This window comes from Ornithorhynchus anatinus, chromosome 6 (assembly GCF_004115215.2).
Source record: "Ornithorhynchus anatinus isolate Pmale09 chromosome 6, mOrnAna1.pri.v4, whole genome shotgun sequence".
Taxonomy (NCBI): Eukaryota; Metazoa; Chordata; class Mammalia; order Monotremata; family Ornithorhynchidae; genus Ornithorhynchus; species Ornithorhynchus anatinus.
The window spans coordinates 13,922,165-13,946,377 of NC_041733.1; the positions used below are offsets into that span (position 1 = coordinate 13,922,165).

A 24,213-nucleotide genomic window follows, 5' to 3' on the forward strand; every position below is an offset into this window, starting at 1 on the left:
AAGGACTTAGTACAGGGCTCCGCACAGAGTAAGCACTCAATGAGGAGCAGTGTGGCCCGATGGATACAGCACTGGCCTGGGTGTCAGAAGGACCAATCCTGGCTCCATCATGTGTCTGCTGTGTGACCTTAGGCAAGTCGCTTTGCTTTTCTGTGCTTCAGTTACCTCAGCGGTAAAACGGGGATTAAGACTGCGAGCCCCATGAGGGACAGGGACTGTGTCCAATCTGATTAGTTTGTATCTACTCCAGTGCTTACAACAGTGCCTGGCACACGGTAAGCACTTAAACACCGTTAAAAAAAAATAATTTTGATTCACTGATTGATTGCCTGTCTCCCGCATTATAGACCGTGAATTCGTTGTGGGCAAGGAATGTCACTGTTTATTGTCATATTGTACTTTCCCAAGTGCTTAGTACATTGCTCTGCACATAGTAAGGGCTCAATATATACAATCGAATGAATGAACTGAATCATGTTGTTGATTCTTTAAGAATCCACTGTTTCAGTCCTTCATCAAAGATGCTGAATTGTATTTTCCCAGCGCTTAGTATAGTGCTCTGCACCCAGTAAGCGCTCAAAAAATTCAATTGAATGAATGAATCTATGGAGAGAGATATTATTTCACTGTTTTATAAAAGACCTTATTTCCTGTGCTAACAGAGATGTCATGAGTGACAAAGGCAAGAAATGGTATCAGAGGGACGGGCCACCCCAGCGACATTCCCCCATAAACTGTAAGCTCCTACTGGGCGGGGATTGGGTGTACCAGCTCTACTGAACTGTACTCTCTCCCAAGCGCTTAGGACAGTGCTCTGCACATGGTAAAGCACTCAATAAATACCACTGGTTGACTGATCCAAGAGACACATCACGGCTTGCTGACCTTTGGTCTAAGGAAATGACAATCATAATAAAAAAAGCATTTGTTAGGCACTTATTATGACCCAAGCAGTCTACCAAGGATTGGGATAGATCCAAGATAATCAGGTGGGACCAGGTCGCTGTCCCATAAGGGGCTCAGAGTTTGAGGATGAGGAATAATGGATATTGAATCTCCATTTTGCAGAGGAGCAACGAGAGGTGCAACAGAATGAAGTGATTTGCTCAAGGTCACCCAGCAGACAAGTGGCGGAGTGTCTCCCAGGCCCGGGCTCTTTCCAGGAGGCCACACGACCTCCCGATGACCTCCTGTCGGAGTCCCCACGACTCGGGGCCTACCTTGCCCGGCTTCAGTTTGACCCAGAGTTCGTTCTCCGGTCTCCTCAGCTCTGTAGTGAGAGTCCGGTGTGCGGCGTACCAGCGATGGACCACGTCATAAGGCACCGTATTGATGACGGCCCGGTCATAGTTGTTGTACCTAAAATGGACATCCAAGACTGAAATTCTTGTCTAACGCTGTCATCTCCGACCCGTAGCGAGCCATGGACACCTCCCAGAACGCCCCACCATCTGCTAACGTTCTGGTAGTGCATTCTTAGGGCTGTCTTGGTAGAAAATATGGAAGTGGTTTGCCATCGCCTCCTTCCGCGCAGTATACTCGAGTCTCCGCCCTCGCCTCTCTCCCATGCCAATGCTGTCTAGTGGGTTTTGAGTTTTGCGTGAGTTTTGATCTGTAGCAGATTGCCTTCCACTCGCTAGCCACTGCCCAAGCTAGGAATAGAACAGACAGGCCTCCGGCTGACTCTCCCTCCTGAGTGGAGACTGGTAGAGGACTGGAAACTCTTCAGGTGTCACCCTGAGAGGAGTCTGAAATTTTCAGACGCATGCAAATACACCGGCTCCAGAGGCCCCTTTAGTTAGGGCCTGACTTATCTGGTAATCTTTCAGTAATGTCACGGGCAGGGACCAGGTCTCCCAACCCTGTACTCTCCCAAGCGCTGAGTACAGTGCTCTGCACACAGTTAGAGGTCGAGAACTACCGCTGATAATGGCGACGAGGGTGATGGGACTCTGGTGCTCACCTGATCAAATAGAGCTCTTTGTTCCAGGGGTAGATGTTCAAGACCGGCCCCACCCCGATCATGTGGTTGTGACACTCCCCCGCGTTCTCGATGTACTCGTGCTTCAGGGGCACCTTGCTGAGGAGTTCGAATTCGGCGGGGGCCTTCTGAAGCACCTGCTCCGCCGCGTAGAACCCATCCACCAGCAATGTCCGGCCCCCGGTCCCTTCGTGCTTCAGGCAGTGAAACACTTGGATGCTAGAAAAATGACAGAACCACCGTCACCAAGGGTCGAGCGCTTCCGTGGGAAAAATGCGGGAAAGCCGTGTGGTCACGTGGAAAGAGCACGGGCCTGGGGGTCAGGGGACCTGCGTTCTAAACCCAGCTCTGCCTACTTGCCAGCTAAGTGACTTCGGGCATGTCGCTTCACTTAATACTAATGATAATTTTAGTATTTGCTACGTGTTTGCTAGGCGGCAAGCTCTGCTCTAAGCACCGGGGTAGACGCAGGTTTATCGGGTCGCACACGGTCCCCGTCCCACATGGGGCTCACGCTCTTAATCTCCACTTTACAGATGAGGTGACTGAGGCCCAGAGAATGAAGTGGCTTGCCCAAGGTTACACAGCAGACATGTGGTGGAGCCGGAATTAGAGCCCAAGTCCTTCTGACTCCCAGGCCTGGGCTCTATCCATTAGGCCATGCTGTTTCTTCACTTCTCTGGGGCCTCACTCTTCCTAATCTGCAAAATGGGGATTGTAGATTATATATCTGTTCATCTTTTCCGTTAGACTGTGAGTCCCACATAGGGAGAGGACCACGTCTGATCTGCTTGCACTGTATCTACCCCGGAACTACGTACAGTGTTCGGCACATAGTAAGTCCTTAACAAATGCCACAGTTATTATTTTTATTATTATCTGGCAATACAGATGAAGAGGTTGGGAAGCAATGTGGCCTCATGGATAGAGAACAGGCCTGGGAATCAAAAGGACCTGGGTTCTAATTCCGGCTCCACCACTTGTCTGCTGTGTGCCCTTGGGCAGGTCGTGTTGCTTTTCTATGCCTCGGGGATCTTGTTTTTAAAATGGGGATTAAGAATGTGAGCTCTCTGTGACACATTGGGTCCAACCTGATTAGCTCGTATCCACCTCAGCACTTAGTACACTGACTGGCACATAGTAAGCGCTTAACAAAAATCATTAAAAACCTCCTCCCAAAACCCAAATACCAGGAAAAAAAAGGGATATGTGCAACAACTTGCCCCTCCAACCACATTCTTCTGCTCCTAATGAAGCAAATCCTGTCTTCAGGGGGCGATGCTAATTTATTCCACTTCTCTGGAAACAAAGGGGTAATCAGTAAACCTGATGAAAACTGAAGAGTTATCATTCATTTTTTTCTTCCTACAAACTTGTGGAAAGAGCACTGCAGGGGGGATCAGAGGATCTGAGTTCTAATCCTGGCCCCGCCACTTGTCTGCTGTGTGAACTTCAGCAAATCACAACTTCCCTATGCCCCAATTCCCTCATCTACAAAATGGGGATTCAATATCTGTTCTCCCTCCTACTTAGACCGTGAAATCGCCATGTGGGACCTGATTCTCTTTTATGTACCCCAGTGTTCTGTATAGTGCTCGGCAAATAGAAAGTGCTTAACAAAAAACCACAATTATTATATCAGACATCAATCTTTTGAATGAGGGCCAAAGAATGAATGTTCCCAGATTGCTGAGATGGGCAGCCTGGGTGTTTGACTCTGAGATCTCTTTACTTTCTCAGCTCCACAGTGAAGGAGCTGACCATTTTAGGCATCACACTCAAATCTCCCACACAGGAAGTCAAACCTGGGGGTCTCATGTGTAACCACATCACTACGACTACGGCAGCTGGGAGGGAGGCTTGTTTTTCTAAACCGGATATCCCAGCTGCTCTCTCACGCACACACGGACCAAAGAAGCATTGAAAAGCAAAGAAGCACGTCCATATCCATCATTCATTTTAATGTCCGTCTCCCCCTCTAGACTGAAAGCTCGTTTTGTTCCAAGCTCCAAGAGTTTAGTACAGTGCTCTGCACACAGTAAGCACTCCATAAATAGCCCTGATTGACTGACTGAAAAACTCTGCAAAGGGGCCTAAGGATTCTGAAACACATGTCGATGATGATGACTGTGGTATCTGTTAAGCACCAGGCACTGTATTAAGCGCTGGGGTAGATAACAAGATAATCGGGACACCCAGTGGTTGTGAGTTAATTAATGGTACTTATTGAGTGCTTACTATGTTGGAGCACTAAACTATGGGCTTGGAAGAGTACAGTACCAGAGATCTGGTAGACACATCCCTGTCCTCAAGGACTTTATAATCTAATTCTCATTCCTAAAGGAAATGATGTGGGAGTTGGTCTGCTTCCACAATAAAGTGATACACGACTGGTCAATAATAATAATAATAATAGTGGTATATGTTAAATGCTATGTGCCAAGCACTGTACTAAATGATAGAGTAGAAACAAGATAATTGGGTCAGACAGTACTTGACCTATATGGGGCTCACAGTCTAAGGAGGGAGAACAGGTACTTCCCCCCCATTTTACCGATGAGGAAACTGAGGCTCAGAGAAGTGAAGTGACCTGCTCAAGGTCACACAGGAGACAAGTGGTGCAACTGGAATTAGAACCTAGGTCCTCTGACTTCCAGGGCCGTGCTCTTGTCTGCTGATCTCTATTTGATCTCATTCACTTCTGCTGCTCCATTTCCTTTACACCCTGGGCTTGTGTTCCTTTTCAGAGTGCTGAAATGCAGTCCCCAACTCTGAGCAGAGTAAAGGGATGATATAATAATGATGGCATTTGTTAAGCGCTTACAATGTGCAAAGCACTGCTCTAAGCAGTGATCAGATTGTCCCACGTGGGGCTCACAGTCTTAATCCCTATTTTACAGATGAGGTAACTGAGGTACAGAGAAGTTAAGTGACTTGCTCAAAGTCACACAGCTGACAAGTGGCAGAGTCAGGATTTGAACCCATGACCTCTGACTCCCAAGCCCGTGCTCTTTCCACTGAGTCACGCTGCTTCTCAATATTACACCAGGACTCTATTCTAGATGCCTATCTGTTTCAGTTTGTCCTGGCCAATTATGTCTTAAGACTGCATCTCTCCTCTGAACCATCGGGCACGTAAGACAGGCGTGACTGACTGGGAGTTCCTAAATTTCATCGATGGAGAGCTGGCGGGTGGGGCTTTCTTCCTAGAGGGTTTTGAGTAATGGAAAGTTCACTGACCCTGCTGGATTGGGAGAATAACAGTAATAATTATTATGGTATTTGTTAAGCATTTACTACGTACTAAGCGCTAGGGCGGATTCAAGCAAATCGGGTTGGAGTGATGATGATGGCAATTGTTAAGCGCTTACTCTGTGCAAAGCACCGTTCTAAGCGCTGGAGAGGGTACAAGGTGATCAGGTTGTCCCATGTGGGGCTCACAGTCTTCATCCCCATTTTCCAGATGAGGTAACTGAGGCACAGAGAAGTGAAGTGACTTGCCCAAGGCCACATACAGCAGACAAGTGGCAGAGCCAGGATTAGAACCCATGACCTTCTGACTTCCAGGCCCGTGCTCTATGCCATTCTGCTTCCCAAGTGTTTTTAATAGAACTGCCCCCTGGCTGGTGACCCTTCGAACGCTAGAGCCAGCTTTTTTTTTTTTTAAAAACCGTTTAAAAAATCAAGATGCCTCTCCATTTTAGGTGGTCTAACGACTTGAAGGTGTGAAGAGGCGAGAGTAAGAGGAAGTACACATCTGTAATTTTATTTATTTGTATTGATATCTGACTACCTCCCTCTAGACTGTAAGCTCATTGTGGTCAGAGAATACCACTATTTACTGTTGCATTGTACTTTCCCAAGCACTTAGTACAGTGCTCTGCACATAGAAAGTGCTCAATAAACACAACTGAATGAATGAATGAATGAATAAATGTATGAGGAGGGTTATTCTTGTGCTCTGAGAGGAATTTTTCAAAAAGGGTACAATAAAAAAAATCTAAAAGATTGTGGGTTTCTTGAATCATAGCCCAGGAATACAAGTATAAGCAGGAGAGCCAGGTTAGCTGTAAGTGCAATTCATAAAATTTCTTTAGGAAGACAGTGAGGGACTCTCTCTTCAATGCAGCACTTGTTTTTTCAGATGTAATCATTCTAAGATGACTTACGGAAAAAAAAAAATCAACTTAATAAAATGGAAGCCCAAGTCTGTAGCTTGGAAGGATTTCACCTCATCTTTAAATGTTTGGGTCTGTGGGACTATAAGAAATTAAATCTCCAACCGACTGCCCCTGGTAAGGATAAACCCATAGTGAGATTTAGGAAAATGCGCACAAACCGACGGGAGTAAAATCGGACCATTATAGGACTCTTGTCTCTGTCTCTCACCCTGCCATACACAACCACCACCCGCCCACCCTACGACACAAGTCTCGCCTAAGCCAAGATGCCAAGCCCAGGGCTCCGACCCACATACCCACAGGGTTCCTGGAAGTAGGTAGTGTCAGTATGACGATCCAGAGCAAGCTTCGTGTACGCGGTGTCTCCCCTGGAGAAGTCCGATGTGAAACACCACATTCTCCCGTAGATGGTCTCTCTGGAACACGAGAAGGTGAGAGTTTTCAGACACTAGGCACGTTCGTTCCTTGCTTCTATCGTCTCTTTTGCCCTCCTCCTTATCAGTTTCAATCGTCCTTCAGAACAAGGAAACCGGAACGTAACCTGCTGCCCAGCTAGAAAAAGGTGGGGATTTTCACTGGACATTAGCACCCTGTGCTAATAATAATAATTATGGTACTTGTTAAGCACTTACTATTGCCAGGCACCATTCTAAGTGCTGGGGTAGATACAGGGTAATCAGGTTGTCCCACGTGGGGCTCACAGTCTTAATCCCCAATTTACAGAAGAGATAAATGAGGCACAGAGAAGTGAAGTGACCTATCCAAAGTCACACAGCTAGTAAGTGGCAGAGCCGGGATCAGAATCCATGACCTCTGACTCTCAAGCCCGGGCTCCTTCCGCTAATACCACTCTGCTAACCATGATCTAGGCTCACCAGTGGACTAGGGTGGTAAGCTAGCTGCCTCATTAGCGTGAACAGTCTGTAAACTAGACTGTAAGCTCGTTTTGGGCAGGGAACGTATCTATTAACTCTATTGTATCATACTCTTCCACGTGCTTACTAAGTGCTCAGTACATATCAGTCAATCAATGGTATTTATGGAGCGCTTGCTATGTGCAGAGCACTGTACTAGACACTTGGGAGAGTACAATACAACAGAATTAGCAGACACATTCCACAGTGCTTAGAAAGGTGCTTGGCACATAGTAAGCACTTAACAAATACCATCATCATCATCATTCCCTGCTCATAATGAGCTTACAGTCTATAGATAGGAGAAGCAGCGTGGCTCAGTGGAAAGAGCACGGGCTTTGGAGTCAGAGGTCATGGGTTCGAATCCCAGCTCTGCCACTTGTCAGCTGTGTGACTGGGGGCAAGTCACTTAACTTCTCTGTGCCTCAGTTACCTTATCTGTAAAATGGGGATTAAGACTGTGAGCCCCACGTGGGACAACCCGATTCCCCTGTGTCTACCCCAGCGCTTAGAACGGTGCTCTGCACATAGTAAGCGCTTAACAAATACCAACATTATTATTTATTATTATAGAGGATTATCAACTCCGTTATACTTACTATCCCTGGTGCTCTGCACTCGCTCAGCATTTTAAATATGACAGATCGATCAATTACCAACTCTGCTAGACTGTTCTCTCCCGAGCGCTTAGTATGGGGTTCGGCACAGAGTAAGTGCTCAATAAATACCAATGATTGATTAACAGATGCAAATGCTTTCTCCTTGCCCACCTCCAGAGCTTGGACTCTTTTAATTGGTTGCCTTCTTTTAGAAGTTCCCCACTCAGGATCCTTTATAGTGTTCCCTCCGCTTGACTGAGATATCTTTTTGGAGGCCATCATTTAGAAGGGTGAGGAGGGGGTCAGAAGGACATACATTTTACTGAAGCAAGCGTTCCTGGATCCTTGTCATGTTGTTCCTGCTCTCCTCCTGGTCTGATGAAACACAGGGACCGGCTAAGCAAGCTCTCATTAAGCTTAGGATTTTTTAAAACCAGAAGGCACTGCTTTACTTATAGGTTGTTTTCTTTCCCTCCCATCAGGACCCAACTAAAGACCATTTTAATTTTTCCTGCTTCAAGAGCTGCTATTGCCCTCAGTCAATCGATCAATCAATCGTATTTATTGAGCGCTTACTGTATGCAGAGCACTGTACTAAGCACTTGGGAGAATACGACCTGAGTCGGTAGGCATGACCCCTGCCTACAGTCTAGAGGGAAAGACAGACATTTATATAAATAAATTACAGACGTAAGTGCTGGAGGCTGAGGGAGGGGTAATAATGTTGGTATCAGGGTGAATAAAGGATGCAAATCTAAGTATAAGGGTGACACACACACAAGGGAGAGGGAGAGGAGGATATGAGGAAGGCCTCTTGGAGGAGAAGGGCCTTCAAACCTCCCCACAAAAATGGAGAATTCTTTTTTAGGAGTCCATATCCCAATCCAGGGCTCTCTCTTCCTTGTTCAGCAGATCTGTCTGTCTCTCTCACCAAGTGTTTCCCCTAACTGAAACTGATTTAAATGCCTGTCTCCTCTGCTAGAGCAAAGGCTCCTTGAGAGCAAAGATTGTGCTTCCCTACTCTATGGAACTCTCCCAAGGGCTTTGCACAGTGCTCTGCACACAGTAAATGCTCAACAAATCCCACTGTGAGCCCAAACCATTCTGCAGCTGCTTTCAGGCTCATTCAAAGATCAGTACAAACCCGGATCTCTAATTAAGCTCTTCCAACGAGATCCGCTACCAATCGTAACCTCTTCCGTTCATTCAATTGTATTCATTGAGCGCTTAGTGGGTGCAGAGCACTGTCCTGAGCGCTTGGGAGAGTACGACAGAACAATCAACGGACACGTTCCCTGCCCACAACGAGCTTACAGTCTAGAGCTTGTGCTTTAACCACAGTCTGCCTCACGAATAAACATCAAGCTCTAGGGGTTAACCTGAGCCCAGCCAGGGTGGAGTACTTATAAATCACCTGATCAGACTGATCCTCTCGGCTAACTTTTCCGTGTCCTCTTGGGTCGCGGGGACATTTTCGACAAAGGCAATTCCGTAGAGTAGGAAGTTCTGCAGGAATTCCTTCAGCCCCTCGTTGGTTTCTAAAAAGCTCTGGCAGTCAATGGATGGCACTTGGGCTCGCTGATAGATCTCGGCATTCCAAAGGATTCTAGGCTGGATGACTTGTTGTTTCTGCCCTTCGTAGCTGTTCTTCACCAACCACTCCAAATTATACCGGGTCACGTGGCCGTCGGGCCCTTCCGGAGAAAGAGAGAGAGAGCAGAAGGAACCGCACTTTAAAGCAAAGCAGACAGTTTTGCTGATTAAAGCCAGGATTTCTGAGAATGGCCACAAGCTGCAGTGGAATTAATGCGGGGGGGGGGGGGGCGTTTAAGCCAGCGCTCTCTCAATGTTGCCAAAGATAGAAGCCTGTGGCCAAAGGTTCCTGTAGATAAAAGTCCTCTTATCTTTGCAAACTGGCCTGGTCACTGTAAAACAAATAAACAGTACTCTATCTCCTTTACCTTAAGGTCAGAATGAACACAGGATGGAGGAGAAAGAGTTTCCAGTTTTTTTTGCCTTTTACCTCTCAGTTTAAAAGATAAGATGGAGAGGGAGAGATCCCCCAGGTCCCGGGGGTCTCAATATGCTGCAGAGAGTGGTAGCCTTGGGGTGGGTCAAGAAAAATGATCCAATGCTTCTTCATCATCAGTCAATGGCATTTTGATCGATTCTCTCTCACCTTGGTCTTTCCCGCTCCTATTTCCATCCCCTTCCTGACCCAAGCATGGCAGAGGGCAAAAGCAGTGGGTATTTCCCTGACCTCCTGCCCATCGGGCATTCATTCAATTATATTTCAATCATATTTACTGAGCACGCATCGTGTGCAGGGCACTGTAGTACGTTCTTGGAAGAGTACAATAAACTGACACATTCCCTGCCCATAACGAGCTCACAGATTAGACTGTGAGACAGACATTAATATAAATAAAATTACAGATGTACATAGGTGCTGTGGGGCTGAGAGCAGGGATGAATAAGGGGAGAAAATTAGGGCAATGCAGAAGGGAGTGGAAGAAGAGGAAAGGAGGGTTTAGTCAGGGAAGGCCTCTTGGAAGAGATGTGCCCAAGGGGGGATGCGGGAGAGAGGTCAGTGGCGAGATAGACTGAGGTACAGGGAGAAGGTTAGCATTACAGGAGTGAAGTGTGAGGGTGAATAGGAAAGTAGTGAGGTGAGGTAGGAGGGGGCAAGGGGATGGACCGCTTTAAAGCGTGGTAAGGAGTTTCTGCTTAATTTGATGGTGGATGGGCAACCATTGGAGGTTCTTGGGTGGGGGAATGTAGCAAAATGATCCGGGATGCAGAGTGAAGTGGGGAGAGCCAGGAGGCAGGGAAGCCAGCAAGGAGGCTGACAGAGTAATGAAGGCGAGAGAGGGTAAGTGCTTGGATTAATGTGGTAGCCGTTTGGATGGAGAGGAAAGGATGGATTTTAGCGATGTTGTGAAGGTCGAACTGATGGGATTTAGTGAGGAATTGAATACCTGGGTTGAATGAGAGACAGAAGTCAAGGATAATGCCAAGGTCATCACCTTGGCTAATGAGACCGGATGGTGGTGCCGCCTACAGTGATAGGAAAGTGAAGGGAAGGACAGGGTTTAGGTGGGAAGATAAGGCGTTCTCTTTTCGACACGTTAGGTTTGAGGTGATGGCAGGACACCTGAATATAGATGTCTTGAAGACAGGAAGAAATGTGAGACTGCAGAGAGGGAGAAAGATCAGGGCTGGAGATGGAGATTTGGGAATCATCTGCATAGAGGTGGCTGTTGAAGCCATGGGGGTGAGTGAGTTCTCCACTGGAGATGAGAAGGGGACCCAGAACTGATCGGTGAGGGACACCCGTTGTTAGGGGGTGGGAGGCCGAGGAAGAGCCCATGAAAGTGACTGAGAAGGAGCAGCCCGAGAGACAGTAGGAGAACCAGGAGAGTGCCAGTGATGCTGAGGCTGGCGGAAACACTTGGGAAAATGTGCTGCACCAACTAAGCACTCAGTGAACATCACTGGTTGATTGATATTGAAATTCATAGGCAGTCCTACACCATTTTAATAAGCAATCCCCCCCAAAAAAGTCTAGAGTTCTCAGGCGCTCAGTACCGAGATCTACTACTGTACCACCTTTAACCAAGTGACTAAAGACTTCTAGCCCCTCAATTTTCCTGATTCTAAAATAACCACAGTGTCACTTATTCCTTGTCTACATCACGGGAATAATAGAGGAGGATGAATTTGATGTACACTAAGCGAATGAAGCCAAATGAGGCGGATGAGAGTTAAAGCAGAAGCTCTAGAATGCAAGTTCGCTGTGGGCAGGGAATGGGTCTGTTTACTGTTCTACTGTAGTCTCCAAAGCGCTTAGGACAGTGCTCTGCATACAGCAAGTGCTCAATAAATATGATTGAATGAATGACTGAATTCATCCACTGAATGACTTAATGAATGAAAATATTGGGAAAGCACTCTGAGTTTCTTTAAGAATGACCACACACATGCCCACTTACCCACACCAGGCTCAAAGCAGAAATTTTCAAGCTCCAGTGCGGAACGTAAGAAAATAAAGTCTGCCTCCTGCTCAGACTCTGAGTTACAGAGGAGTTAGGAGAACCTTGGGTATCTGGGGTGAGTTCCCCTCAATTCCTTGCCCACTGAACTGGGGGGAGTGGTTGGGAGATTTCTTTTAGTGTGCCTCCTGACTAGAACCTGCCTGGTCTAGGTGGCAGAGAACTTTGAGAATTCCTGGGATTGACCCCCCAGAAGAGAAACAGGGGAGATAATGGTAACTTACTTTCTGCCCTGAGTCAGGGTTGCATGGGAGGAGGAGATAGATGAGTCTCACAGTCCACCCTGGGTCCCACCTCAGACCACGAAAAAACATATCCCGGCCCACTTGGGTGCAGAGGAAAGGGTGGATTTTAGTGATGTTGGGAAGGTCGAATCGATGGAATAAATTTCCATGTTCCTTTTCGGTTTATTCAGAAATATCCAAGTAAAAAAACAATTCAGTTGCTTCATTTTGGTTCTTGTTTGTAGAATATGAAAAATACAAACAAAACTTCTGCAGGTTTATTTCTGAAAGAGCCACTGACTGGTGCTGGAAATAAGTATGATAGTTCTCAAGGTTTCTCCTTGAATCCGATTCCTCTACTGAATCTGCTCCCTACAAACAGCATTCCATTATAAACTTGGGTTTTTTGGTTTTCTCTTCCCAAAACAACACTTGATTTCAAAAGATTAGTTTGTCCTCAACAAGTATAAACATTACAAAAATGATGATCTGCCTAGGGCTTCCTTTTGCAATTCTTTTCCCACAGTGGTGACCTTCTAATGGGGTCAGAAGAGAAGCTAAAGGAAGTTAAAGATTTTAATGGTATAAAGTCTAACAAATAATGCTACTCCCCATTTAACAGCACCAAAAAGCTCACAACCAAGAACTTGATCTTATTTTAATTTCTGGAAAGGTTTGGTTTATTTTAAATCTATCCCCCAAGGCCAACTTATTACTGGATAAGTCAGACCATGTCAACCTATAGGAAAAAAATAATTTCCCTTCTCTGACTTTGAGGGAATTATTCCTAATGGTACAATGGTGGAAATACTGCATCGATTTCCTTTCAAAAGAGGAAAAAAAACCAAATAAAAAAACCCTCTAAATTTCAGATTATCACTTCAAAAAGTTCTTTCACTCATTCAATCAGTTCATTCACTCATTCAATCAGTTGGATACCGTCCCTATCCTGCAAGAGGCTCAGTCTAACTGGAAAGGAGAGCACATATTAAATTCCCATTTCACAGATGAGGAATCTGAGGCACAGAGAAGTTAAGTGACTTGTCCAAGGTGACACCAGGGAAGCGGCAGAGCTGAGATTAAAACTCAGGTCCGCTGACTCCCAGGCCCCGGCTCTTCCCACTGCTCCTTCTCAGTGGGTAAGCCAGAAGCAAAAGACGCTATCCCTGCCTTCGGGGAGCTTACATTTCAATTTCCCAGAGCAGGGGCCAGAGGAGGATCGGAGCCTCTGTTCGCTTACATGTGAGAAAGAGCGTGGTCTCGTCTACACGGACGGTCTTCGGCTTAATGGCCAGGTTGACGCTGGCGGTGTCGAGGCTGCGCTGGTTCGTCTTGGAGTTGTAGCAGGAAGCCGAACGGCAGTGATCACGCAACCAGACGTAATCGAAACGCATCACTGTGCCTGTGTACCGCAGTTCTGGGAAAAAGAGTTGCAGTAAGGGACAAGATTTCTCTAAATAACCGTAAAACCATCGGGCTGAATATTTTGCTCAAGAAGTCACAAGCACCCTGGTTTTAAGGACTACGGTGCTCTGTAAAATCTCTTGGAGAACACCACTGGAAATCAATCAATGGCATTTATTGAGCGCTTACTATGAGCACAGCACTGTACTAAGCACTTGGCAGATTTAGCAGAATACAACAGAATTAGCAGACACGTTGAAGCCTCAAGCATCTGCTTGCTACTGGATCAAGTGTATCTTCTGCTTGGAGTGAGTGCTTTTTTTTTAATGGTATTTGTTACGCGCTTACTTTGTGCCAGACACTGTACTAAGCGCTGGAGTAGATGCAAGCTGATCGGTCTACATCCCAGGTGGGGCTCCCAGTCTTAATCCCCATCTTACAGATGAGATAACTGGGACACAGAGAAGGGAAGTGACTTGTCCGAGGTCACAAAGCGGACAGGGGTAAGCCTGAGATTCGAATCCAAGTGTTTCTGACTCTCAGGTCTGTGCTCTATCCACTGGTCCACACTGCATCTCGTTTCAGCGGCCTATAAATTTGTCGGGGAGGAAGAGGACTGCTCCAGGATAGCTCCAGTCATCTGCACTCACCTCTTTCCTTCTTTGGTCCCCTTGCATTTGCTTTAAAGGCAGATGGACTATAATTATTGGGTTTGCGAGGCACCCTTGACCTCTCCTGTCATCAAATACTCGGTGTTTGAGATCCTCTGATGATGACGATGATAGTATTTGCTAAGCGCTTACTATGTATCAAGCACTGTTCTAAGCATCGGGGTAAGATATGAGGTTATCAGGTTGGACCCTGTCCCTCAGAGGGCTCACAGTCTTCATCCCCATTTTACAGACCAGGTAACCGAGGCACAGGGACGCGACTTGTATTTGTTAGGCGCTTACTATGTGCCGAGCACTGTTCTAAGCGCTGGGGTAGACACAGGGGAATCAGGATGTCCCAGGTCTCCCAGCAGACAAGGGGCAGCTAATCAGGTTGGACATTTTACAGGTGAGGGAAACTGAGGAACAGAGAAGATCCACGCCCTGCCCGAGGTCACGCAGCAGACAAGTAGAGGAGCTGGGATTAGATTCCAGGTCCTTCTGCCTGCCAGGCCCGTGCCTGGGAGATTGTGAGCTCTCTGTGAGCAGGGATCCTGTCTACCAACTCTACCTTAGTGTATTACATAGTGTACAGTGTAGTGTACTCTCCCATGTCCTTAGTACAGTGCACTGCACAGAGTAGGAGCTCAACAAATTCCATTGTTTGACCAATTAAATCCACTGGGCACAAGCCTCCTACCCTAATGACTTAGACACACAGTAGAGAAGCAGTGTGGCCTAGTGAATAGAGCACAGGCCTCGGGGTCAGAGGGATCTGGGTTCTAATGCCGGCTCCTCTGCTTGTTGGTATTTGTTAAGCGCTTACTATGTGCAGAGCACCGTTCTAAGCGCTGGGGTAGACACAAGGGAATCAGGTTGTCCCACGTGGGGCTCACAGTCTTAATCCCCATTTTACAGATGAGGTAACTGAGGCACCGAGAAGTTAAGTGACTTGCCCAAAGTCACGCAGCTGACAAATGGCCGAGCCGGGATTCAAACCCATGACCTCTGACTCCAAAGCCCGTGCTCTTTCCACTGAGCCACGCTGCTTCTCCTATCTATAGACTGTAAGCTCATTATGAGCAGGGAATGATGATGATGATGGTATTTGTTAAGTGCTTACTATGTGCCAAGCACCTTTCTAAGCACTGTGGAATGTGTCTGCTAATTCTGTTGTATTGTACTCTCCCAAGTGTCTAGTACAGTGCTCTGCACATAGCAAGCGCTCCATAAATACCATTGATTGACTGATATGTACTGAGCACTTAGTAAGCACGTGGAAGAGTATGATACAATAGAGTTAATAGATACGTTCCCTGCCCAAAACGAGCTTACAGTCTAGTTTACAGACTGTTCACGCTAATGAGGCAGCTAGCTTACCACCCTAGTCCACTGGTGAGCCTAGATCATGGTTAGCAGAGTGGTATTAGCGGAAGGAGCCCGGGCTTGAGCTCGGGTCTAGGAGTCAGAAGGAACTGGGTTCTAATCCCAGCTCCACCACTTGTCTGCCGTGTGACCTTGGGCAAGCCACTTCACTTCTCTGTGCCTCAGTTATGCCATCTGTAAAATGGGGATTGAGACTCTGAGCCCCCCGTGGGACAGGGACTGTGTCCAACCTGATGACCTTGAATCTTCCCCGGCACTTAGAATAGTGCCTGGCACACAATAAGTGCTTGACAAATACCATAAAAATTCTTACCGAAATGGTCTTCGTGCAAATGCCAGGAGCAGTTGAGAGATTCTGGAGCGGTGTGATGCTGGCGGGGGGCAGTTGGGAGGAGTTTTCTGAAGCGGGGACGCTGGGGGAGCTGGGGTCCGATGCCCCTCTTGAGTAGCCATTGGATGCCAGGAAACCAACGGAGAAATCTGTGGGAGCACATCCTGGGAACCAAACAACAGTGGGAAACAGTCAGGAACAATTCAATCTGGGCTCAGTACAGCCTTCGACAACAACAATAATAATAACTGTGGTATTTGTTAAGTGCTTTCTACATGCCAGGCACCATTCTAAGCGCTGGGGTGGATGCAAGTTAATCAGGTTGGGCACAGTCCCAATTCCACACAAGACTCACAAGACTCATGAACCTAACCTGAGATGTAAGCTCATTATGCAAAGGGAACCCGTCTGCTAATTTTGTTGTTCTGCATTCTCCCAGTACATAGTAAGTGCTCAGTAAATACCATTAATTGATTGACTACCCTAATCCCCCGGAAAGAAGCATCTCTCCTTGGAAGACTGCAAGCCTGTAGCAGAGGGAGAACCAGATGCATTAATATCTTTGGACTCACGAGCAGTAACTAGCAAAGACCACCTGACTGATAAGGAGCCAACCCAGTCTACTGAGGATTGACAACTGAGAACTCTACATCAAATATTAAAAGCATTCTGGAAGAGAGTCTAGTTAAATGGTTAATGGCTTCCACTTGTACCATTGGGACTCTTTTTTTTTAAAATCACACTTCTGGACGGCTGGGATTTTCAAAGGTTCAGAGTCCTCCCTTCACCCACTCCTATCCAAGTTACTGTCTTTCCATCAGTCGATCAACCTTATTTATTAAGCACTTTACTGTGGGCAGAGCACTGTACTAAGCACTTGGAAGAGTAAAATGTAACAGACCTGGTAGATATGTTCACTGCCCACAAGGAGCTTTCAGTCTAGAGGGAGAGATCAACAGATGGCTCTTCATGCATAAATCATACAAAAATACATTTATTTATCGTGATTATGTTGTCTTGTTTTTGTCTGTCTCCCCCGATTAGACTGTAAGCCCGTCATTGGGCAGGGATTGTCTCTATCTGTTGCCAAATTGTACATTCCAAGCACCTAGTACAGTTCTCTGCACACAGTAAGCACTCAATAAATACTATTGAATGAATGAACACACACACTCACACGCACAATTATTTAAACAGGCCTCCGAGACTGAAAACATCAGCTACATCCAAGAGAGATGAACTTGACAAAAGACTACCAGCTAACCAGTCTTTTGAAAAGAAACAAATATCACCACCCACTGATGGAAAAGGAGAAAAGCAAGAGAGTTAGTTCAGAAACGACAGAGACAAAGAGACAAGAGAAAGACAGAGGCACAAACAGTTGGGAGAAACATGGAGATTAATAATAATAACAATAATAATAATAATAATAATGTTGGTATTTGTTAAGCACTTACTATGTGCCAAGCACTGTTCTAACCGCTGGGGTAGATACAGGGTGATCGGGTTGTCCCACGTGGGGCTCACAGTCTTAATCCCCATTTTACAGATGAGGGAACTGAGGCACAGAGAAGTGAAGTGACTTGCCCACAGTCACACAGCTGACAAGAGGCAGAGCTGGGATTCGAACTCATGACCTCTGACTCCAAAGCCCATGCTCTTTCCACTGAGCCACACTGCTTCTCTTATTCCACCCATCTTACAAAACCTTTACTTCTCGACAGCATGAGAAGCACAACGCCAAAGACTCCATTCATCTTTCGGAGTCTTGGAGATTAGTACAATAATTAAACAAAGACGAAGCTTGATAAAGCTTCTATCGGCACTTACATACCTTTCAAATCAAGTGTCTGAAGTCCTCAGGGCTTCTGTTTCATACACTTTCTTTTTCCTCTTCCACCACTTTCCTCTGGCAGTGATTGCCCTAGAATAAAGATATTCAAATGGATAAAGGTTAATCTAATTAACTAGAACTACATCGTGTTTCTGTTAGTGGGAATCACTCCCTGCAGTAAACACTGCACTATAAATCGGATTAGTTTCAATTATGGATATTAAAGTCTAGGGAATAGTTGAGGATCTGAAAACACAAGTTCACTTAGCAGGGAAAGCGCACACTCTGGATTCTGGTTTCCAAGAACCAGCAAGAAGAAGAAGAGGAGCCAAACTGGCCATTTTTTTTTTAATGGCTAACCTCCTTCTACCTTGTCCAGTTGGGATTAGTCCTCTACATTTTTATATTTGAAATGATGATGATGGTATTCGTTGAGCTCTTACTATGTATCAAGCACTGTTCTAAGCGCTGAGGTGGATAACAAGCTAAACAGGTTGGACACGGTCCATGTCCCACGTGGGGCTCACAGTCTCGATTCCCATTTTATAGATGAGGGAACTGAGGCCCAGAGAAGTGAAGTGACTTGCCCAAAGTCACACAGCAGACAAGTGGCGGAGCTGGGATTAGAACCCGGTTCCTTCCGACTCCTAGACCCGAGCTCTATCCACTAGGCCTCACTGCTTTGTGGTTTCTAAGAATAATCTGAAGGAAAGGCAAGTGAGCCGATGCATTCCAAGTTTTCCCAAATCCCCCGGAGGTACATTTGGATGCAAGGAGAGAGACATTTCTGAGAAAACAAGCGGAATACAAGTGTCCCAGAGCCCAAATTGATCCTTCGATGTTAAATCAGTCATCAGGCGTGCAGGGGCCACGTCGCTCATTGCTGCGATGCACTAAATAGCACTCTGGTATTTTGAAAGAGTTAATACGGCTCCCAAGGTGCCCGGAGGAATAAACGGAAGCACTTTATGAAGTGGGCTGAAGTGGTCCAATGTGTCTCCTTTTAGAAGAACACCCACTGAGACACTCAACCTCTTGAGAAGCAGTCAAGGATCCAGAGGTCTGGATGCAGGACAAAATGCCAAAGAGGGCAGAGTGCCTGTGGGGTGAAGAATTAATTCCCTGGGAAATACAGCTGAAAAGACCAACAAGCATTTCAGCAGGTGCTTCCCCAAAGACTAGCGAATCCCACCGGGGGAGTGGGATATTTGCTATTCACCCCACAGCACTTAGGTCCATATCAATAAATTATATATTATAAATGATTTACTCTTGCTAATGTCTATTTCCCCCTCTAGACTGTAAGCTCATTTTGGGCATGGTCACAACATAGATATGTGGCAGAGCCAGGTTTAGAAATCACATTCTTTGACTCCCAGGCCCGTGCCCTTTCCTCTAGGCCACGCTGCTTCTTTTGCAGATGAGGGAACTGGGACTCGGAGAAGTTAAGTGACTTGCCCACTGTCACAGAGCAGGTATGTGGCAGAGGCAGGATTAGAACCCACATCTTCCAACTCCCAGGCTTGTGCTCTTTCCCCTAGGCCAAACTGCTGCTCTATATCCTATTATCCCACCCTACTCTCCAATTACTCTGCTATTGGGTGAAGGTATATCCTATTTTCTCAACCTATTCTCCAACCCGCTAGCACCATCTGTAATTTGTTTCCCTCGATTCAGTCTTAGGATCACTATACGCCCAGACTATAACCCCCTCTAGACCGCCCACTCCTTGTGGGCAGGGATCGTGCCTCCCACCCAATTGTACTGCTCTCCCAAGTGCTTGGTGCAGTGCTCTGCACATAGAGAAGCAGCGTGGCTCAGTGGAAGGAGCCTGGGCTTGGGAGTCGGAGGTCATGGGTTCGAATCCCTGCTCTGCCACTTAATAATGTTGGTATTTGTTAAGCGCTTACAAGGGCCGAGCACTGTTCTAAGCGCTGGGGGAGATACAGGGTAATCAGGTTGTCCCACGTGGGGCTCACACACTTTTAATCCCCATTTTACAGATGAGGGAACTGAGGCCCAGAGAAGTTAAGTGACTTGTCCACAGTCACACAGCTGACAAGTGGCAGAGCCCGGGAGTCGAACTCATGACCTCTCACTCCGAAGCCCAGACTCTTTCCGCTGAGCCACGCTGCTTCCCCGCTGCTGCCACTTGTCAGCTGTGTGACTGCGGGCAAGTCGCTTAACTTCTCTGGGCCTCAGTTCCCTCATCTGTAAAATGGGGATTAACTGTGAGCCTCACGTGGGACAACCCGATGACCCTGTATCTACCCCAGCACTTAGAACAGTGCTCTGCACATAGTAAGCGCTTAATAAATACCAACATTATTATTATTAATACCATCAATTAATTGATGTGCCAATGAAAATACTAGTGTGGATTGAACATCTGTCAATCAATCAATGGTATTTATTGAGCACTTAATGTGTGCGGAACACTATGCTAACCCTTGGGAGAGTACAATAGGACAGTCAGATGGTCGATTCCTGAGGGGAATAACAACAACTGTGGTATTTTGTTAAGTGCCTACTGTGTACCAGGCACTGTACTAACCACTGGGGTGGAGATGAGCAAATCAGTTTCCCAGATGGGGCTCACAGTCTTAATCCCCATTTTACAGACGAGGTGACTGAGGCACAGGGAAGTTAAGCGACTTGCCCAAGCCCACACAGTGGACAAACGGCGGAGTCAGGATTAGAACTCATGACCTTCTGACTCTCAGTCTCGTGCTCTATCCACTAAACTATGCTGTCTGTACCAATTCTGACATGCATACGAAGGGCTGAAATACTTACTGACTGGCCGATTCTGATTTTAGGGGCCCCGGTGTCTCCCCCGATACAGAGTAAGGTCCTCGTGACCAGTAAATGTGTCAATAAATACTCTCATTCTCCCAGTGCTTAGTGCAGTGCTCTGCACACAGTAAGCACTTAATAAATATTATTACTACTACTGCTAATGTACACACATGCAGGTTTGCATATATGTGTAAAATTGGAGCATTCGTTCATTCAACTGTATTTATTGAGCGCTTACTGTGTGCAAAGCACTGTACTGGAGCAGTGTTGCCTAGGGTATAGAGCATGGACCTGGAGTTAGAAGGACCTGGGTTCTAAACTCAGCTCAGCCACTTGTCTGCTGTGTGACCTTGGGCAAGTCACTTCACTTCTCTGTGCCTCAGTTCCCTCATTTGTAAAATGGGAACTGTGAGGCCCATGTGACCAACCTGCTTAGTTTGTGTCTATCCCAGTGCTTACTACATAGCCTGGCACATAGTAAGTGCTTAATAAATACCATTTAAACAAAAAAGGCCATTGTATTCAATGGGCACTGATAATGATAACGGGCAATATTGCTTTAGAATAGTATCTTCCAACTGCCCTCTATTTTGGTGCCTAAAGAACTTTTTCTAGCTCTGTACTCATGTTGGGGGAGCACTAAAGTCCTCAGAAGGACGCTATTAACAGAACAAGCAGGGTGGCCTAGTGGAAAGAGCACGGGCCTGGAAGTCAGAGGACCTGGTTTCTAAACCCAGCCCTGCCAACAGCTTGCTGTGTCATCTTAGGCAAGTCACTTCCCTTCTCTGTGTCTCAAGTTACCTCATCTGTAAAATGGGGATTAAGACCGTGAGCCCCATCGGGGAAAGGTACTGTGTCCAAACTGATTTGCCTGTCTCCACCCCAGCGCTTCGTACAGTGCCCGGCACATAATAAACACTTAAAATACCACAGTTGTTGATATTCCCCTCAAGAAGTGACCATCTAACTGTTATAGTGTAATCTCCCAAGTGCTTGGTATAGTCCTCTGCACACATTAAGCGTTCCCTCCTATTTAGACAGTGGCCTCATGAGGGACAGGGACTGTGTCCAACCTAATTGACCTGCACCTCCCCCAGCGCTTAGAACAATGTTTGACACATAGCAAGCGCTTAACCAATACCATAAAAACCAAACCAAAGGGCAATGAGAGAGCGGCAAGATGAACAACTGGAGCTGCTAACACTGGTAGAAAATCGTCATTTTGAGCGAGGGTAGCAAGAAAAGCAACATTCCAAGCCCTGACATTCCTGGGGCCGGGAGTAGGGGAACCCCTGGCTCTACCGACCCGGCCGACCGTCCTTTTTCCTCAGAATCGGCTCTGTTGTTCCAGCCGCAACATTCCTTTTCCATCCACCTATGCTGCTTCCCAAACCTCTCCTAAATGTCACCTTTAAACTCCCATTTCATTTTTTGCTGTTTCTCGAGAGCACGTGATCTTTTCCCGTTTGTTTAACGGAGCACATTTGGAAATGACTTTGAAACGTGGAAAAAAATAAATCTCAAAATTGTCCTAGTGATATCCGTGTTCTGCACATAGGAAGGTGTCTGTATCCCCTCCACCTAGACTGTAAGCTCGCTGAGGGCAGGGAATATGTCTGTTTATTGTTGCACTGTATTTAGGTGCTTAGTACAGTGCTCTGCACACAGTCAGTGCTCAATAAATACACCTGAATGAATGAAATGAATGGAACACCATTGATCGATTGATTTGACGAGCAGCCTTTTCCTCAGAAAATTTGAGGGACAACTATTCTGTCAAGGAGAACTTTTCTCCAAGACTATGATTCATTTGGTCAGAAAAAGACTGCAAATGGGCTTTAAGTTTGGGGAAAAATATGATTCTCCCAGCAGATCTTTATTCAATCCATAAATCAGTAGTATTTATTCAGTACTTACTGCGTTCACGGCCCTGTACAAAGCTCATTCCTTCACACAGAGATTACACATATACATCCACCTTCTCCTGTGGATACCAGTGATTAATTCGGGATATCAGACACTGAATATATAATCGCTAATAAGTCATAATGATCAAAAAGAACTTCTGCGATGTAACCATTAAAGGAAGGCAGCACTTAAGACAAACAGATATTTTACTGGAATAAATGCATTGGATAGTGATGCTACTGGAAGGTGGCACTGGCCCATAAAGCCACCGTTATAACAAAAAAGTTGTCACGAGCCGAGTGAATAATTCTCCGACACTGTAGTACTAGGGTTGCTCAAAATGCAACTAATAATACAATGAATCAGCACGTTAAAGAGGTCTAAAGAGTGCACAGAAGCGGGGCTCCAGTGCCAGCTATAAAAGAGACAAGAACTACAACAGACAATTCTCACAGGAAAATAGATTACTTTTATGGAGAGAGCTAATCCTTTTCATTACGTCTTTACTGCCACTGGGAGTTTTCCAGAACCGATCTCAGCTAAACAAACCCCCTGCGATTCCCACCTCTTCCGTCAACCGTAACTCATCGGAAGCGCTGGTTTGAGATCACCGAGTAGCTAACAAAGGAAACGCTAGAAGATGACAGTTTTCAATTTTTTGGGCCGGCCCATCAGAAGGTCTCCAAAAACAATGTCGACCGGGTCCCGTGTTTTTCAGTTGGCTTCCCGAAAGTTTGCCATTTGATTCCTCTGGAGAGGATGCAATCATTCTGTTTCCTTACAAAAAAAAGTCATGACCCTTATTCCTTCTGAAATTCTCCTTTCTAGGTGTTCTCCACACACATGGTGTCCATGCAGTGACTTAGCTACTTAAATAGAATCGGACTCCACACTCTGATCCTTGGGGCACATTCATGTCAACAGGAAAAACTAGTTCCCACAGCTGATTGCGCAATCGTAAAAAAAAAAAAGTACTTCTACTATTTGGGAGAGAAGAAATCGAAAATTATCTCTTCCAATGTGGCACTGGCCCATTTGGTGGTTATTCTCCAACGAAGAATGATTCGTAGTCAGAACATTCAAACTACAGTAAATACATCAACTTTTGCCAAATCTTGACTTAATTTCATTCCTTTCATCACTTCTAGTGTCCAGGAGTGAAACAATGATATTTCCTAAGCACTGGGGTAAAGATAATCATTTCAAACACAGTCCCTGCCCCACATGGAGCTCACAGTCTAAGAGATATTTTATCTAATGGTTATTTTGCACTCATTTTATATATGAGGAAACTCCCCCCAAAGTTAAGTGACTTGCCCGAGGTCACGCAGTAGGCAAAGGATGGAGCCAGGATTAGAACCCAGGTCTCCTGACTCCCAATTCCATGTTCATTCTTAGACTGCAAGCTTCATGTGAAACAGGAACTGTATCTGATCTATTTATCTTCTATTTAACATAGCACTTAATACAGTGGTCGGTACATAAGTGCTTAACAAATACTACAAATATTATTATCATTATTATAATATTCCATTAGGATATAGTGCATCCCAATCTTCTACAAATATCCAGGATTCTTTAACTATCCAATGCCTTTAAAATTTTACAAAGGCTGTTGAAAGGGAAAATGTGATCACATGCTTTGCTTTTTAAATGTAAAAAAAACATGAATTTTCTGAGAATATTAATATCAAAGTCCTTATCCATGATCACTATAGGCATACGTTGTGATTGTCAGGCTAAGTTTGCCAAATGTGGGCTAGAACGTTCCCATAAAAATGGCAATTTTTATATTTCTTGAGGCCCATGCTATATCAGTGTAGGATTTCAATGGGAAAAAATGAAGCAGAAACATTACAACCTCACTGCCCAAAACCTGAGATTCTAAGAATATTTGCAAAACATCACAAAAGGCTTCCGGGGGCATTCGATTCACCTCGACACCCACAT

The 24,213-nt window shown here is 45.8% G+C and overlaps 1 protein-coding gene across 1 annotated transcript in view; it reads right to left on the reverse strand.

Moving 5' to 3' along the window:
• The window catches only part of TMLHE (trimethyllysine hydroxylase, epsilon), a 33,746-nt gene that overhangs the window by 3,452 nt on the left and 6,081 nt on the right, over positions 1–24,213 (reverse strand). Inside the window, exons 3-9 of the mRNA XM_029067863.2 lie at positions 17,557–17,646; positions 15,705–15,886; positions 13,192–13,368; positions 9,090–9,369; positions 6,459–6,578; positions 1,964–2,200; positions 1,221–1,359 (exon numbers count right to left, since the gene is read on the reverse strand). Of these exons, the coding sequence (XP_028923696.1) occupies positions 1,221–1,359; positions 1,964–2,200; positions 6,459–6,578; positions 9,090–9,369; positions 13,192–13,368; positions 15,705–15,885 (1,134 nt within the window). The 5' untranslated portion in view covers position 15,886; positions 17,557–17,646. The remainder of the gene's footprint in view (positions 1–1,220; positions 1,360–1,963; positions 2,201–6,458; positions 6,579–9,089; positions 9,370–13,191; positions 13,369–15,704; positions 15,887–17,556; positions 17,647–24,213) is intronic.